The following is a 17,921-nucleotide window of genomic DNA, read 5'->3' as shown; positions in this document are numbered from 1 at the left end:
GACCTCTGGCGTCAACACGTGGATATTTTGTCCTTTTTGGACCACTCTCTAGAAATCCTAGACATGTCTGTCTAAATGTCTAAATGCACTGGTTGGCTTATACTTGTAAACGAGCAGTTGAATAGATCTACCTAATGAAGTGGCTGGTAAATATAGTTTCACCTTTGTTTTGACACAGCTCAGCCTCCAGAAGAAGCTGCTTACAGCTGGAAAAATGAAACCCATTGAGGGGAAAAAAAGAAATAATTGGTTTATAAAGTGAAGAAGATGAAAAAGAGTACCTATAAAAGTACATTGTGCATACACAGAAGTATGTATTGGAAATGAGACCAAGGATGTCACCTTTCCAAATATTTCCCCCCCCCCTTTGGATGTGTTAACTGATCGGGAACACTTGTGTAAACTGAGACCTTTTTAAAATTACCGTCACCTGATGCTTGCATTGATAGGTGGTGCATTTATTAAGGCAGTGATCTACTGAAGTGAATAATTCATTGCTTAAATGTCATTTACATACACATGAATGCTGATTTAAAGTTGCCATTAAGACCAAAATGTCACATTTACAAAGAGAGGAGCGAGGAGAGTCACGTCACCGTAGAAACGAGTCAAAAAAGATAAAAGCTCCTCCATTGTTCAGATGCTCTCAGTCGAGATGCAAACAATGTCGCATGCAAAGTGAGGAAGCAGAAGCAGATCAGCCATCTGTAAGTTTTCCCAGCAGGCCATCCGACAGCCAGGCTTACTCGCCCTGTGTTTGTCATATGCTGAGCTGACAGACTTACTGTACCTTGTATTAATCATGAGAGTAAACCAAAAAAAAAAAGATCCCTCCAGACTGATGTGAGGAAACACAACAAATTGATTCATGTTTTTTAGCTGTACTGTGCTGCTTTGGGAGTTAACCAGCCAGTTTTGAGAAAACAAAATGAGTCCAGAAGAGGGATATTCAGCTAGGCAGAGTGAGGATTCGGTGTATGAAGTAATTTCCCTAGTTATTTTCTGCTTAAACCCAAATCATAACCAACCACACCATGTGTGCGCACGCTTTGTGCATTGTCATGTTCGCATTGTTGCCACAAAGTTTTGCAGTAATACCCCGAGCCAAACTGCATTCAGCACTTTCTGAGGATGCAAATTTCAACGATGACGTTGCACGAAAAATGTCACTTCACATTAACGCCAAAAGCAAGAACCAACACAGTCGGGGAGAAAGGGAAAAAAAAAAGTAATTTTATTGTGCTTTTTCCAATTCTATCAACCTCAATGCTTGCTCTTTGAAAGTGGCGTCTGCCCACACACTGCCACTTACATTGGTGAAGAAAAGAAAAAAAAAAACAACCTAACACATTTATTCAAGAATAACAAGTTATCCCTTAAAGCGACCATGATGATGAATTCAGTGTCGGGCTAAGCCAGCGTCTCTGGTGGATAGACCGATGTAATCTATGCAGTTAAGATTTTTAGCCTTTAGTGTTGTTGTTTTATATTTTATTTTAAAGCGTCGCAGTTTAACACTTCTAAACGTTCCTCGTATCATCTGCAACAGCGCAAGAGCGAAAGCTTTGTCTCCCACATACTGCACAGGGCATATGGTACCAATTGAACAGTTTTCAGAATAGGAAGAGAGGGAACTGCATTATCACTCGTTCTAGTGTGGTAGTTGCCATGGAGACGAGTGTAGGTGGTGTACTGTGCTGTACTCTGCTGTACTGCTTCCCTTGTCCTCTCCCCTCTTCTAATGCCCACCGTCTCTGTTCTGCTATCCGCAACATCCGAGTAACTTTCATTTGTTCATGTTTACTCAGAAGGCTTCTGCTGTTTGTCGTGTATCGATGCTTTATGCCTTTTTCCCCCACCATCTAAATCAAACACAGTCTGAAATGGAGAAGCTACTTAAATTATGTAATTATTATACATTACAGCTGGCCTAATTTTGTGTTTCCTTCCCATTTACTGAACCCTCTCTGCTTAGATCCTACAAATCCTTCCAAGTTTCCCTTTTTTCCCCCCACCTATAAATGTTTTTCATGCTGACCGCCCCAGTTCTAGTATATGTTATGCTTTGTCAGTCTTTTTGCACACCACCTATTCTTTTAACAGTTTCCATGGAGATGTGTTTGTGCATGTGAGTGATCGAGGAAGGGTTGAGAGTGAAAGAGTAAGGATGTGTCACTTCCACTTCGAAGGGCTTTTTTTTTTCGGTTGTTGTTTTAGTGTAATTTGGAAGACGGTGTGTCCCGTCCGGTGTCCCGAGATAGACGTTCAGCAGCGTCAATGATTTTTGTTTCCTGCTTCTTGTACTTGTCTTTTCTTGTGTTTGCTACAGATGCATTACACTTTAAATCCCAATAAAAATGTAGAGATATTTCACATAGTCCTGCTGTGCGAGTCTATGTTAACGCAAAGGTTTTATCATCTTTGTTGTCGTATTTGGAGCCGATCAAACTTTTGCTGATTCATTCAAACGTTAATTATGATTAGGAAAAATAGTTATTGTTGTTTTGTATTCCCAATTTACCACCAGCCTCGTTCTTGTGGTGTAGAGAGGGGGAAAAAAAACCTAACTGGGTTAAAATTCTTTTTCAGGATTTATGTAACACAGTATTTATATATGCCCACGAAATGATCTATGACACATTCAGGATTTAACAATTAGCAATACACATTTATGTAACATGTTTACATCGCAGATTCAAAATAAAAAATCCTAACAATTGTTGCCTCCACATGTCTGGACCTATATGGAGAGGTTTGATGGATTGGCTTTTTTTTTCCCTTTCCCAGTGATCAGAATAACACCACATTACAGGCTATTAAAATCCAAATGAGTCACACGCAGACATTGATTTTACTGTTGTTTGGACTACTGGTTACTGTGAAGGCAAACAAAACATCACGGTGGTCTTTACAGGGCAGTTTCACTTTTTTTATAAAATAAAGTCTGTCTTAAACATATACTGGTTACTTTATTTCTTACATCTTGCTAGTACTTTCCATGGCACAGATCCAATAAGGTCCTGGAAACATTCCCCAGAGATTGTTCTCCAAATTGATGTGACAGCATCACAAAGTTGCTGCAGAGTTGTCAGCTGCACGTTCATGATGTGAATTTTCTGTTCCATCGGGTCTGAAGGCTGCACTACTGAATGTGGAGGCCATCTGAGTACAGTGAACTCATTGTCATGTTCAAGAAACCAGTTTGGGATAATGCGAGTTTTGAGACACGTTGCGTTATCCTGCAGAACGTACCCATTGTGCTCATAAATTCTGATTCTACCATCTTAATGTTGCAACACAAATCAAGACTCATCAAACCATGAAGTGGTTTTCTAATCTTTGATTGTCCCGTTTTGAAGAGTTTGTGTGAACTGTAGCCTCAGTTTCATTTGGCACTAACTGGCATAAGTGGCTCCTGGTGCGAGCCGGGGTCTTCTGCTGCTGTAGCTCTCTTTAGAGACACTCTTCTGCTTAACTTGATTGTAACTGTTGCCTTACTATCATTTTGAAGCTGTCTGGCCATTCTCCCGTGACCTCTGGGTTCGACAAGGTATTTTCACCATGAAAACTGCCGCTCACCGGGTTTCTGATTTTCTCTGTGAGATGGTTGTGTGGAAAAATCCCAGCAGATCAGCAGTTGCTGAAATACTCAGACCTCCCTGTCTTGCACCAACAACTATGCCACATTCACAGTCATATAAATCACCTTTCTTCTTCATTCTGATGCTCAGTTTGAACTTCAGCAGGTCATCTTGACTGTGCCTAATTGATTTGAATTGCTGCCATGTCATTGGCTTATTAGATGTTTGCTTTGACAAGCAGTTGAGTAGATGTAACTAATGAGTCTATATTGTAAGTTTCTGGATGCGAAACAAGTCAATACAAATTTAAGAAGCTGGGGACAAAATCAACAAACCTCACCCAGTCCCCATCTTTCTGCTGTCCAGAGGTTAGCAGTTAAACAGCCCAAAATTACACTCTCTGTACATGAAGAAGAAAAAAAGACTGAATTGAGTTGCTAAAACTCTGCATTTCAGTGATGAACCATTGTCTGGACACTGAGCTACTAAAAAAAAAATCAAACACTGGAAAATACCACCTTTATTTGGCTAACTGAATCCTAAAATTTGGCATAAACAGGCACTGAGCTGCTCAGCTTACCTGTCCTGTGGAGTGCTACTCAGCCTGTGGAGGCTATTGCATAATTTGTTGAGACTCTTCGTGAAGCTTTCCAATTTTGGGAAAATAATGCCGTAATCAGGATTCTCTACATTTTAGATTTTATCCTGATATCTTAACATCTTAACTCTGCATGTCCACCTTCACTACATCCATGAACATCCTTTGAGGTCTTCCTCTTTTCCTCCTGCCTGGCAGCTCCAGATTCAACATCCTTTGACTAATATATCCACCATCCCTCCTCTGTATATGATCAAACCATCTCAGCCTCGCCTCTCTAACTTTGTCCCTGAGCTGTCCCTCTGATGTACTCATTTCTAATCTTGTCCATCCTGACCCCCAAAGAAACTCTTATCATCTTCAGATCTGCCACCTTCAGCTCGGCCTCCTGTCTTTTTGTTAGTGCCACTGTCTCCAAACCATACATCATAGCAGGTCTCACTACCATCTTGTAAACCTTCCCTTTCACTCTTGCTGCTGTCCTTCTGTCACAAATCCCTCCTGACACTCGTCTACACCCACTCCACCCCGCCAGCGCGCTCTTCTTCACCTCTCTGGTGTACTGTTTGTTGTTTTGCATGGGTCACCCCAGGTATTTAAACTCATCTGCATTCCCTACCTTTACTCCTTGCATCTTCACTTTTACACCTCTCATTCACACATGTGTTGTCTTGGGTCTACTGACTTTCCTGTAACCACTGGATCTACTTTGGTGTCTATTCCTGACTGGAGTGAAAGATTGTACTGCAGATTGTCCCAGTGGTACCTTAAACAGCATTATCCTCCCAGCTCATTTTGAATGTGCAGGAGGAATTGATTACTTCATGGCCAGCATGGATAGAAGAGATGAATATTACCTGCAATAACTCTTGCTTGTGAAAAACAGGCATGTGAGCATTGTTAAAGACTTCTTAAAATTCAAACCTCTCCTTTTAATATGTTGCTTCTTTGAGCAGACACCTCCGTGCTATGTGAATCATCAGTGGCCAGATTAACACTGGGTTACAGGTTAATTTGGGAATGTGTTGTGTTTAATTGCTGTTCAATTAAATCTTTTTGGGGGGTTTCTGTAAAGATTGGACACTAATGCACCAAAGCATCTAGTCAGTTGTTGTAGTGCTTACGCCAGATGCCACAGGTGAAATTAAGTTACCACAAACCAATCTCCACAGTGCACCCGAGGGTCCCTGAGGGCCCTCTCAGTCTTTTTGCCTTCTGAGCTGCACCGATTCAGTAAAATGTTTTTACAGGACTCGTCACAGCAGTTATTAAAGCAAAAAAAAAAAAAAATAAATTAATTGAAATGTTTTCAGATGCAAAAACTTGAAGTGCAGCATCCCTACTCTCGTGTGAGCCCCACTGCAAACACTCACTCTGCATATTCAAGAAGTAACTCCGCTGAACTTTCCAACTCGTACCGTTTTCGTCGGTAACAGGCGGAACAGTGGGCGGCCGACCGTCATCGTTTCGTTGCGTTTTGTGGCGATTGCAAACTCCAGAGATGGTGCAGCGCAGGGCGGACTCTGCTGCCTCTGGAGGCGGTCGTTTCGCTGTATGCCTATCTTACGCTCTATCTCCGCCCTCGGGGGAGAGACTCCTCCGTTTACCGAGCACCTTTTTACGCGCACTGGCGTTAAATTACAATTAGGGGTTGACGGACTGCAGGAGCGCAAAGGACACCGCGTCAATTTGGTACCGGATTCCCCCTCATTTTTTTCCTCCTCCTCCTCGTAATCAATTTCTGGATTATGGGGACGTCGCTGAGCCACGCAGGGTTAACTACAGACGCTTTCCAAGATTAGCTAGAAACATGGAGCACGCCAGAAACAATGTGCATGAATCAGATTTTGTTCCAGTGCTGCTACACATTTCAGTGATCTCGCCTGTAAATACGCCAGGATATTTATTTTAATGCTTCTGTGCGTTTCTTTTCTTTTAGTGCGCGCAATGTACAGCACCGTGGTTGTTGCTGCTGCTTAGAGTTGGCATAGCCCCACAGACATCAACCTTAATAATCATTCTTTTAAATGTAAGTGATGCGCAGACCTCCGTGGCTTTAACCGTAACCAATCCGCCGTTTTTAACGTAAATGCAAGCGACAAATGATGAAATAATTGGCTGCGTTAACAGGAGTTCATGTTATCCACAGATTTGAAAAATAAATAAATAAATAAAAATTAAATAAAAGAAAAAACCGCGACGCAGGGGCTGTTTGGAGTCACATGCGCCCGGGACAAACAATTAAGATGACAAAAACGTTCCCCAGGAGAGATTGTCTTTATTGCCGAGGAAGCCGCATTCTTATCACATCACAGTTTCTGGATTGTAATAGAGTTGGAGGACAGGGAGCAGCAGAGGGAGAAGAGAGGGAGGAGAAGCAGATGAGAGCTGCCGAGCCGCACACCGGAGCCGCTGCTGAGGGGCAGGATTTGGCTTCAGTGGTGGACTGAGCTGAAGTTGAAGGGATCCCTATGACAGTCGGCTTCACGTTTCCCCCCGAAGCCTTCGCTCTGGACAGAAGCACGTATGGACACATTGCAGCACAGGTGAGGGACAAGAGGAGCTCTGCCAGTTGGCCTCATGATTAAAACACAACTCTCTCTCAAAGAGGACAGCATCGGGCTTTCATTTGGAAACCGTCTCTCAGGTCTGCACAAACTGATTCTACCTTCATCCCAAAAAGAAAGTAAACCTGCAACCTCAGCCTCCCGCTCCCCCACTCCCAAGTGCCCTGGAAAGCCCACCGGATACAGTCTGCATCCACAGATGTAACTAAGATTTCTTCTTAAGGAAGTCCTATAATTTTGGGTAAGTGTTATTCTCAAGTGTGGACAGATGGAAAATGTCATGTTGTGGAACTTAGGGATCTGTGTGAATGCACAGTATTTCATTGATCTCCCTGTGAAGTATTCGCCTAGTGTTAGTGACAGCTGGTATGATGATGCTAGCCCACCTCACAGCCTGCATATCTACAGCAAAGACAGGAGGGTCTGCACCAGCTGTTCATACAGAAGTGAAACTCAGCAGACCTGCACACAGCAGGCAGGTGTCCTGGTTCAGCCTGTCTCACTGAACTCGCTTTTAAGGTCATGCTTTACAGGATGCCTGACCTGTGAAGGGTTCAGCCAAGGTGTGACATCAGCACACGCTGATGTAAAACAGTTTTACACAAAACCCTGGTGCTGTATATGTGTGTATTTTTGCTTTTTCGGTTTATTGTTAGAAATTATTCTCAAAACATTGAAGCTGTTCAGGTGATTTTACATCAAACAAAGTAAATGACTGTAAACCCCTCCCCCCCAAAAAACGTGCCGCTCTCATCCTCTGGTTTGAATTAGTGAAAATTCGCAGAAAATTTTCCTATTTGTGGATTTTTTCATAGAGCATATCTAAAATATTCGCCAATTATTTTCATTAAGACAGTAGTTCAAGGTATGTTTGGTGTTTTTGAGGGGGGTCTCAAGTATTTGCGTATTTCAGGTATTCAAGGGGGGTTGTGGTCCCTAACCGCTGGTATTCGCAGCGGTTAGGGACCACTCAAAATATAAGCTAAGGCTAAAGCGCTACATGTAGTACACCGCCTTCTAAATTAGCAACATGCTGTCAGTATCCCTAGTACCCACTTATTGTGCCACCAGAGACTGTATATAAAAGCTCAGTGTTGCCTCCTGGTTGTTAGTGATCTGTCGCGATGCCTCAGGCTGAGCATTTTTGCCATCACTACCCTGGTGTTATGAACACGAGGAGTGAGTGGTGGATCTGGCTGAGAAATTGGAGAAATGCTCCATGCTAATTTGGTAGCAACTTGTCATTCACAAGCCCTAAAGCAGGGGTGCCCAATCCCAGTCCTCGAGAGCTACCGTCCTGCAGCTTTTAGATGGATCCTTGTTCCGACACACCTGAATCAAATGAATGGCTTGTTATCAGGCATTTGCCAAACTTGATGGCATGCTGAAGAGGCAATCAAACCATTTGATTCAGCTGTGTTGGAGTAGGGATGCCTCTAAAAGCTGCAGGACAGTAGCTCTCGAGGACTGGGATTGGGCACCCCTGCCCTAAAGCATGCGCTGCTTTGTCCTCCATTCTAATAGAGGCATTGTTTGTAGCAGAAGAACATCATGTTTATTCATTAATAGGTAAAAGTGCTAACTGAGCCAGTGTGCTCATTGGAAAACTATTTACTGTAGTCAAAGATCAAGAGAGACAAAAGGTTCTGTTCCCATTGACTTCTATATAACCAGATGTTCTTGCTGAGTCTCCCCCTGCTGGCTTCACTTCACAGACCCAGAGACTGTGTCCATCTTTTGTATACAGTCTATGGTTTGCGCGTACAAACTTCTCAGTGTCTGCTATGTTTTTTGTAGGGAACAAGACTAAAATATGACAGTAGTTTTGCCCAGGAAGCCTCCTGATTGGTAGAAAGAAAATCCTTCATAACATGTAATGTAGAAAAAAAACTATTCATAAGTGTTTAAATTTCATAGCTCATGTTTTTAGAGATTTTCCCCGAGGCACTTTTTTTTTTTTTTTGTACGTACTAATGTATCTCAGCTGCATTCAACACTTTGTGCCCCACACTAAGAAAAACAAGATTCATTAATTTACTTTATTTTAAGGGGAACTTCCATCTTAATGAATGCACAAACCTGCTGCTCTCTCTTGGCAGTCAGCTACTTCAGAGTCAGCGAGACTTTGCCTGCACTAATTTCACTGACACCTGTAGTTTCTTAATGAGCTATCTGTGGGTGTTGCACATTGAACACCTGCATGGACTGTGGAGGGGATGCAGGTTATCCATAATGATAGTTTAAAGAGCTCAGTCTTTATTTTTTTTAAAAGATAGAAAAAAACAAAATCATTAAACTGGGTTATTTTAGCCCTGTCAGGTAGTCCGTTTACTATGACAACAAGAACTTTGGCAAGGTTTCGTTTCGTTACATAACAGCATTGGTGTTAGTGACTATCTATTATTAGGCCAAAATGGCATTTGCCAGCAAGTGTCCCAGTTTCACTGGACTTTGTACTGGGTTCAGTATGTGTAGTTGGGAGCAATAGATGATTTGCCAAACTACGCATGAGTGATTTCATTTATTGCTGGTATTCCTCCATCTCTACTGGCAACAGATTGATGTTGGGACAGTGAATGACCATCATCTTCATGGTCCATTATGTCACACCGTCTCTGCACTCAGTAGGCTCTTTTTAAACCGTTCCCCATCCTAACCAAAAAGCATAATGTAGTGGAGACAGCAGTGCTTCAGTTAATGAAATGTCTAAGGCTGCACACTTGATGGAACAAGATAAGTTTGGCTCAGTCTGACTCATTGTCCCTCGCAGGATTTCCTCATCCTCCTCCATATGAAATGGGTATCTCCATAAGAAACGCCTATCTCCTACATCTCCTCCAGAAATTATTTTGTTAGTTTAGCTGAAATAGAAAGGCGTGAATCACGGACGTCTATTAATCTTTCTCAATTTCTCATGAACTGTTGAGAATCTGGACTCCTTGCCACTCTGTCACAGTTGTCAGCCGGGAGCCCGACAGCCGGCAAAGAGCTGATTCTGCTCCAGTACCAAGTTTCCTTCGTAATTCTGCTGTTCTTCAGCCATCTTCAATGCAATGCACAGAGGGGGCTTCTTCTTGCTGCCAAGGACAGCAAGGCTTTGACAGTCTAGCTGAATGTTCTCTGAAAAAAAAAAGTAGGGAGTCTTGTCAATGAGATCCTGTCCTGCAATTTTCTCAAATTGTTTTCTTTTGCCTCAGGCCATGGATTTATTTCTCATCCTCTTCTTTTTTTCAGCCAGCTAACAGAAAAAAGAGGAGATATTTTTCTGGTTCTGGTAATTCTTTCCTATCCTGAGCCTCTCCTCCAACTTAACACAGTCTGACAACGTAATACCTTATAATACTCATCAGTTTGCTCTCGCAGAACTGCCCCTCAACTCTGTCCCCACATTTTTCTCCTCTTAATCTCTTCTCTTACAGACACTGGAGGCATGCTATAGTCACACTAGGGGAAACAGTAGTTGGAAACTGCGGCACGACAACTTATTGCGACCGTGTGCAATCACTTGCAATATTGTTGCCTTTGCAATGGTTGCTCTGAAGACGTTGACCAGTCTGCGGCCAGTCTTCAAAGTGACTTTGCTATTTCATTCCCACCCTTGATGTAACAATGAGATGTACTCAGTCTGCTTTCAATTTGCAGTTGAATAAGGTCAAGTTGGCAATTAAATGCAATCTGTTTGTGATAATGGGGTAATTAACTTGGTGAAGACTTGAAACAGAAATGAAGAAATTCCTGTAGAAACACATAAAGTAGCTGTGAACTGATATAGCTGCTCAGCAACATTGTTTTTATATAGGAATATATCCAGAACACAATCAGCTGGCAACCAGTTTTATCCCCTATTGCACAGATGAATCGTGCTCATCGGCTCACACTGACTCACATTGATTGCAACACATTGCCAATCTATTCAAGTCAGTTTTATTTATATAGCGCCAAATCACAACAACAGTTGCCTCAAGGTGTTTTATATTGTATGGTAGATCCTATAAATAGTACAGAGAAAACATAGAGAACCCCAACAATCATATGACTCCCTATAAGCAAGCCCCTTGGCGACAGTGGGAAGGAAAAACTCCTTTTTAACAAGAAGAAACCTCCAGCAGAACCAGGTTCAGGGAGGGGCGGCCATCTGCTGCGACCGGTTGGCGGTGACGACGTGCTGTGGAAGAGAGCCAGAAATTAATAATAAGTGATAATTAAATGCAGAGAGGTGTATAAACACAGTGAGTGAGAAAGGTCTGTGCTTATAGATTAGATGGTGATTATCTGCAAATGTTTGACAATCTGAGAGTGATTGCAGTCAGATCAAAATTATTCAGAAACAGGTTGCCTCACCTTGCAATCCAAAGTGGTTGCCCAGGGATCGAGGGTGTTGCACGGTGGTCTGTTAGTAACTGCAACTGCATGCAACTGGGTGCCGAATGTAGAAAAAATGCAACGCAATCACTAAAGAACCAGAGATTTATTTTTGGTTGCCATTCTATTTTTGCTCTAGTGTGACTAAAGCCATAACCCACCTCAGATTTCTGTGGGCAGTCTACCTCGTTAGCATCTCATACAGCTGTATTTTAGGAATCAGTCAGATGCCCTGATTAGGACTCTCCTGATGTCATAGAATATTTATTTAAAACTTTTAAAATGACTGCAAAAATCTCGCCTGTAATGTGAGTTTTATTTTAAGAAGCAGGAATAAAAATAAAAAAAATGTGGGCAAACCCCATCCACTCACTTTTTTTTTATCTCTTGGATGACAAACTGTCACTGTACAGAAAAGTATAGCTTCAGGGTTTTTTTTTTCTTTCACATCCATCTGTTTAAGGTGGGTTCAGCTAAAATTGTGTGTTTAAGCTTCTTTCTCTGTGTAATTTGGAGGTCAACCCTGCTCCGGTAAGCATCTTAAATTGAGTATGATGCGAAAATCTGAAGCCTTCATTTGTTAAATACTGAAAATATGATGTGTTATATCCAGTATGTTTTTTTAACCTTTTAAACAAAACAAAAAAGCACATTAGCATATTCATTGATACTTGATTTTTTTTTAAGAGGCAGCTACCGTAAATGTCCTTTTAGGGAATTTAAAAGCAGGAAATTGAACTTTTTGTTGGAGAAATCATATCAGAAACAAATCATCATTCAAAGCAGGACATTTTTATACTTCTTCCACCACACCTGGAGGGGATCCATGTCTGTAGGAACGCTTATCAATTAATCATGGAAGCTGCTTGTGGCTCTGCAGCATCGTGACATTTAGCTTGCAAATCTAAAAAAAAAAAAGGGCAGATCTGATGGGGTGGATGAAGAAGAAGCTCATGCCATGCTTTGCAGCCCAAAAACGAATATCTTTTTAATGACATGGACAAGTTTGTGTGTTCGCATGCTCCGCAGCAGCCCCAGATGGTACCTCTCATATTATTGCATTTGAGTCATACAGCTAAACATCTGTTTTTTTTTTCTTTTTTTCCTGAAAGATAAGTTCCCGCTGCTGTTTGTCTACAGCAGCATTTTATCTACAGAAACCTCAAAGACATTCATACCATGCAGATGAAGAACGATTCCACCTACTGCACAGTAAAAAGTCATTTCAACTCCACATTCAGCGCTGTTTACTACTATCTATAAAATTACATTTCTCTTTATTTGATTTGTACAGTTTGACACATTCTCTCTATTAACGTTGCTCTACCGTTATTTTCAGGCACAATAACGGGTTCACGTTTTTTCCTACGGTTGTTTTTAAAACTTTTTGTCATTGTTGTGTTTTTTGGGGTTGGGGGATTGTTAGTTCACTGATGTCAAAAACTAAAGGGAAAACTCTACTTGTGTCTGTGCCATATAGCTGCATGGACACATCTTCAAAGACGTGGCTGCCCCATCAGAGTCAGTTTGGGTTGGTTGGTCAAGCGGAGGCTTGCTGTGGTGGTGGACCTGGAGTTTTAACCCCAAGTGAGTCAGTTTAGCCGAGACCCAGTCAAAGTCTCCTTTTTTCTCCGTCGTCAGCTTTGCGTATTGTCATTTCTTAGCCTCTTCTCCAGTCTGTCATGGTCCAGTAAGGTTTTTATCTGTTATATATGTTTTTCTATGTCCCCCTTCCTCCCCCTTAGTCTTCTGTTCTCTCTGAAATGCATCAACACTGCTGTTGCTAGTGGTTAATGAAGGGTTTAACATGCACTAGCCTCAGATGTGCCGCCCTGCTTTTTTTTTCTTTTCCCTCCTCTGCCATGGTTTCCCAATCCTTTTCAGCACTGTAAAGATTTACAAAAGTACCTCAGCACATTGATGATTTTTTTTTTTAAACCACTCGATCCTCCACTGGAGCATCACTCACCGTCTGAGCCGCGCTCCGAGTTTTATTTTGACATCCTCTAGGTCTGATAGCGCCATTTGCCTTTTTACTCCAGCTTTGATTCATTCCTCCTTCCTCCTCACTGTGCTCCCTTTACCTCCCCAGATGAAAGCAGTCATTTCTTCTCCCTTCAGGGACGGGGAGAGAAATCATTTTATTAGTCGGCGCAGTGTGTAAAGCTGTTGTCTTTGCTTTCGACATTAAGGCCTACAAAAAAACATGTTAGAAACAAAAGAAACAAGGGGCGGTCAGAGGTAACTGTAGGGGGGATGGTTTTTGAGAATCGCCTCATTTTTGATGTGTGCTTTCACAAAATAATATAATATCTTAGCGGGGTCGGTATCAAGAGCGGTATCCACATTGCTTCTTGATCTTTGTTCTCAGCTCTTTAATTTGGATCTGTTCATCTACAAGCATAGCATTAAAGCTTCTAAATACATTAGCAAAAACGGAGGTAGTTGGATAGAGAGCAGTGCACAAGCTGCGAACATGTTCCTATGGTAACTAGGCCACACTTCCCCTGGCTAGTAGACACACACACACACACACACAGAGGGAGGAACGAGGCAGGAGAGAGACAGAAAACACACACGTGATGGAGAGCAACTTTAGATTGTTTATTCGGGTTACTGTTCTTGTGCCTTCCTCCGCTCAGAGGCCATTTTTATACAGTACTGTCTTGGCCTTCAGAAGTAGTGGTTACACTGCAGAATACTCAGAGACGCTTTCTTCGTGTTTCTCCAGAAATATCTGCCAGTTTTCAAGCCGATCGCAGGTTCTTCCCCGTGGCTCCCTCGCTCCCACACTGCCCCTGCTTCCTCAACCCCTCCACCCACCTCTCCTCTCTCATCCTGCAGCTCTTCTGTGCGTTTTACTTCTCCTTGATTACAGTGCTGCTTCTAAACTTAGAAGCAGAGTGGCTCCGAAGAGTCAGAGGTGTCGCTTTTCTACTTAGAATAAAGCCAGCTGTCCACATTTTTGTGAGGCGTGTTGAATTTAAAGCATCTCGGTCTTTTGGGTGTACGTGCTGGGCTCATGAAACCGAGCTAGTAAGACCGTCATCTTTGGGTCTTCGCTCGAAAGGGTTTTTAAGTCTCTTAAACAGCCCTAATGTTTTCTCACTTCAAATTTAAGTGCAGCGGGCACTTCAGAACTTAATACTTAAGTATCTGATTCTCTAAATGCCAGCAGTTTGTGCCTCTCTGCGCTCGCCATCTCCCGTGTCATTCTGTGTTTGGTAAATCACTGCTCACACTTAAACCGTGTCAAACCTCCTGGGGCAAGGCTGCCGGGCTGTCAAAGAGCCACAGAGTTGATGCTGCGAGGTTTTGCTCCTGTCAGTCATGCAGGATGATTGTTTGGACAGCTTGCTGTAAATGAATGGCCTTAACTTTCTACACTCATTACACCGTCTGTGTTTGCTTTTCAGCACCTGTGACGCTGCTCGAATTCACAATGGTGGATGAACCATGGGTCGTACTTGGCGTTTAGGAGTTAAACACTGGCTCTGAAGAGTCAGTTCATACAAATGAACACAAAATAAACTCAAATAAATTAAAATACATTTCTCACTTGCTTCTTGTGTTAATGAGCCGTGCAAGCAGTTTTCTTATATTTTTCTATTTCTTCTTATATATTATAGTTAATGCCTTTATGCCCATAGCCTGTTCAGCTGCCTATTTTTTCTGGAAAAAGCCATAAATACTACTGGATTAAACACTATAATCTGACACTTGAAACAAGAGTGTAATGAAGTGATTAAAAAAAACAAAGTGAAGTTTTTCTGCCATCATGAACAAAGTTGCGTTTACTTTCATCATACGGGCGCAGAGAGAATCTCAGATACATCAACACTTTGACTCGTTCTTAAATTACTCACTTTAATGAGGCTGCATGTTTCAATGTGATTTTAATCCTTTTTAGTTTATATTTTACCAGTTTTACTAGTTTAAACAAAAACAATTTGACTTAATTGTATTAGAATGTTGTTTTCTCACTAGAATCACAAACCCTTGCCCTAAACTGTAATGTAGAGGGAGATGCATTTCACCAGTTGAACATTTGAATACATTTTTTTTCAAGTTTGTATTTTAAAAAACATTTCTAAAATCTTTCATAACAAATTTCTAAGCGTTGTGGTATAAAAACTTCTCACGTTATATTTTTAGGATAATTGATGTAACAATATAAGATCATTTTTTTAAAAATGTATAATTTTTATTTATATTAGTGCTGTCAGGGTTAATCTTGTTAATATGACGTTAATGCAGCGTGCAGCCCCACGCACGGGGCGATTCCGCGTTAACTCGCTAACGGAGATTTGCCGCGTTAATGCGTCATTTTAACGAGATTAACGCTGACAGCACTAATTTATATTTCATACCACCGAAATTGAAATGGAAGAATTATTTTTTTGTGAAGTCAGGTTGACGATGTTCTACTGTACTGTACAAGATCTTGAGCCAACCCTCATTTCTTTATATTTTGCATTTCTTTATTCTTCAACACAGCCTGAACTCTCTCAGACAGCTTTCCTGTAATTTCTTCAAGTAGTCTTCAGAAATAGTTCTTCATGCTTCTTGAAGGACATTCAAAGCTCTTCTTTGGGTGTTGGCTGCCTTTTGTTCTGTTCTTAATCAAGATGGTCCCACACTGCTTCAATAATCCTGAGGTTCAGGCTCTGGGGAGATTTTGATCTGCATGTTGAATCAAAATCTGACAGCACCTTTCTGGGTGCCATCAATTTTAATAAGATCCCCAACACCACTGGCTTAAATGCAGTCCCAAACCATGACAGAGCCTCCACCTTTTTACACAGGACTGTACACTCATTGTTGCGCCTTTTCTGAGCTCTTCTGTTTGCATTGATGTAGATTTGAACCACTCCATCAGACCTGTTCTCATGTCCAGTTGTTGTAAAATTTGGCACACCTCAGCCTTTTTCCCCTGGTTTCCCTTCTTTAAGAATGGCTTCTTCACAGCCATTGTTTCACTGAGACCATGTCTGATGAGGCTTCGGTGAACAGTACATGGCTGAATTGAAGGACCAGATCTATGTCTCAGGTCTTTGCGTCCCCCCCCCCCCCCCCCCCACCCCCCCAAACTGTTCATCTGCTAGAGATTAGGTTTTTTTAGGCCTGACACTTCTTCTTTTGTCCTCTTTGTCCAGTTATCTGAATTGATTTAAGGACACACTGCATACCATTCTGAGATACACCAAGTTTTCAGATAATGGCTCTCTGAGAATCACCTTGTTGGTGAAAAAAATAAAAATTGATGCCTGTCAAGCTTGACATTTTTCTTATATTTGCCTAAGACGTGTTTTTTAAAAAAAAAAAAGAAAGAAAAAAAAAAGGATTCTTGTAACAGGCTAATTGTAACAAAGTGCGTAAAGATACAATTGAAAATAGGTTTTTTAAAGTTGTTTATGTTTCAGCACAACACTGGTTCATTTCTTGAGTTAGGTGCCTTTTTGTGATTCATAGGTCAGCATTAAGTGGCTTAACAACAAAAAAATAATTCATCTGAAAATGGTCAGGTGTCAAAAGAAAAACTTTAAAAAACTACGACAAAGTTAAAATGTAAAGAAATGAGGGATGGCTCAAGACTTATGCACTGTACTGAATATGTTTGTATATGTGCAAATCTCACTGTAACCTGGATTAAAGACAGTTATCACTGATGTAGCTGGAAAATCCAATATGCATATAGATGTACGGGACATGCAACAACATCCAGACTGTTTCTTCGTTGGAGCCTGTCCCAGCTGTCATAGAGCCAGGATACTCCCTGAAGGGCTAACTCAGAATGACAGGCAAGCGCACGCTCTCACATCCCCACCTACGGCCAGTACAGAATCACAAGTTCACCTGTCATGCACGTCTTAGGGAGGAGGTACCCACACAGGCGCAGGGAGAACATAGAAACGCCATACAGAAAGACCTCAGCCAATCAGCATGCTCAACCACAGCCCCTGTAATAAAATACCGGCCAGCTGTTTCACTGAATTATAAAGTTGTGTATCATATTATAGACTATCTGAACCACTTCATTGCTGTTGACAGTGAAAGTCATGACCTGTCTAAAGGGTTCACTGTCAGACATTGTAAAACATATATTTGGTTATTATGAGTTATTAAATGTACAAAACTTCTATTCACTTGAACTTAATAGACAGTGATGAAATCTTAATCCATAGTTTGCTGAGCCTATTGTCACATTACCATTAGGGTAGGATTAACTGCAGCTACCTTGACAGTTTGGCTTACGTTATGGGTACTCGGAGCTGTCATAAAAAGAGCAACTTCCCATGGCATAATCACGGGTTGGTTGTTGACATGGCAGTATTTACTCGTTGGAATATGGCAATTACGGAGACTTCCATATGACATGAAAACGACATCTGCCCCAGCAGGCCCGGTCTGTGAGTCACCGGAGCCTCCTTGTTGTCATATGCTCCAGACCACACATAACGAGATTTGGTGTGTGTGAACTGGAAACGCTGTCACTCCGGGACAAACCGGACGGCACCGCCGACATCGTGGAAAGACGTAGGCCTCAAACGCCGTCTAACGTAGCAGCATAAATGTGGATTTTTATCCTGCTTGAAAATAGAGATACACTAACAAGAGAGAGAGAGCAACTCTCCCTGAAGGCCAAGAGCTATACTATTTTATGATGTTTTTATTACAGCATGCTCACCGTGGCCTGTTATGCTGATATTGTGACGTTGTAGGGCGTCATATTGAAAAAATAAAAAGTGTGTTGCGCAGCTCTCTCCATGCCCTTTCATATGACATATTACTCGATATGGTTTCAAGAAATGC

General features: G+C 41.7%; 1 protein-coding gene across 5 annotated transcripts in view; it reads left to right on the top strand.

The window, feature by feature from the left end:
• Window positions 1-6,326: 6,326 nt before the first annotated feature.
• Window positions 6,327-17,921, top strand: part of LOC135932975 (ras/Rap GTPase-activating protein SynGAP-like) — a 58,967-nt gene continuing 47,372 nt past the window's right edge. For 3 of the 5 annotated variants that reach the window (XM_065470784.1, XM_065470785.1, XM_065470783.1), the window contains exon 1: window positions 6,327-6,987. Coding sequence is in view for 1 of the 5 variants with exons in the window: in XM_065470779.1 (XP_065326851.1) it covers window positions 12,593-12,695 (103 nt within the window). In the remaining 4 variants the exon portion in view is untranslated. Of the gene's footprint in view, window positions 6,988-12,592; window positions 12,696-17,921 lie in introns of those variants that run through there. The other 2 variants (XM_065470779.1, XM_065470786.1) reach the window with 2 other exon arrangements.

Source organism: Pelmatolapia mariae, linkage group LG22 (genome assembly GCF_036321145.2).
Source record: "Pelmatolapia mariae isolate MD_Pm_ZW linkage group LG22, Pm_UMD_F_2, whole genome shotgun sequence".
Taxonomy (NCBI): domain Eukaryota; kingdom Metazoa; phylum Chordata; class Actinopteri; order Cichliformes; family Cichlidae; genus Pelmatolapia; species Pelmatolapia mariae.
The sequence above is the reverse complement of the archived record's forward strand: the minus strand, read 5'-3'. Positions and strand labels throughout refer to the sequence as shown.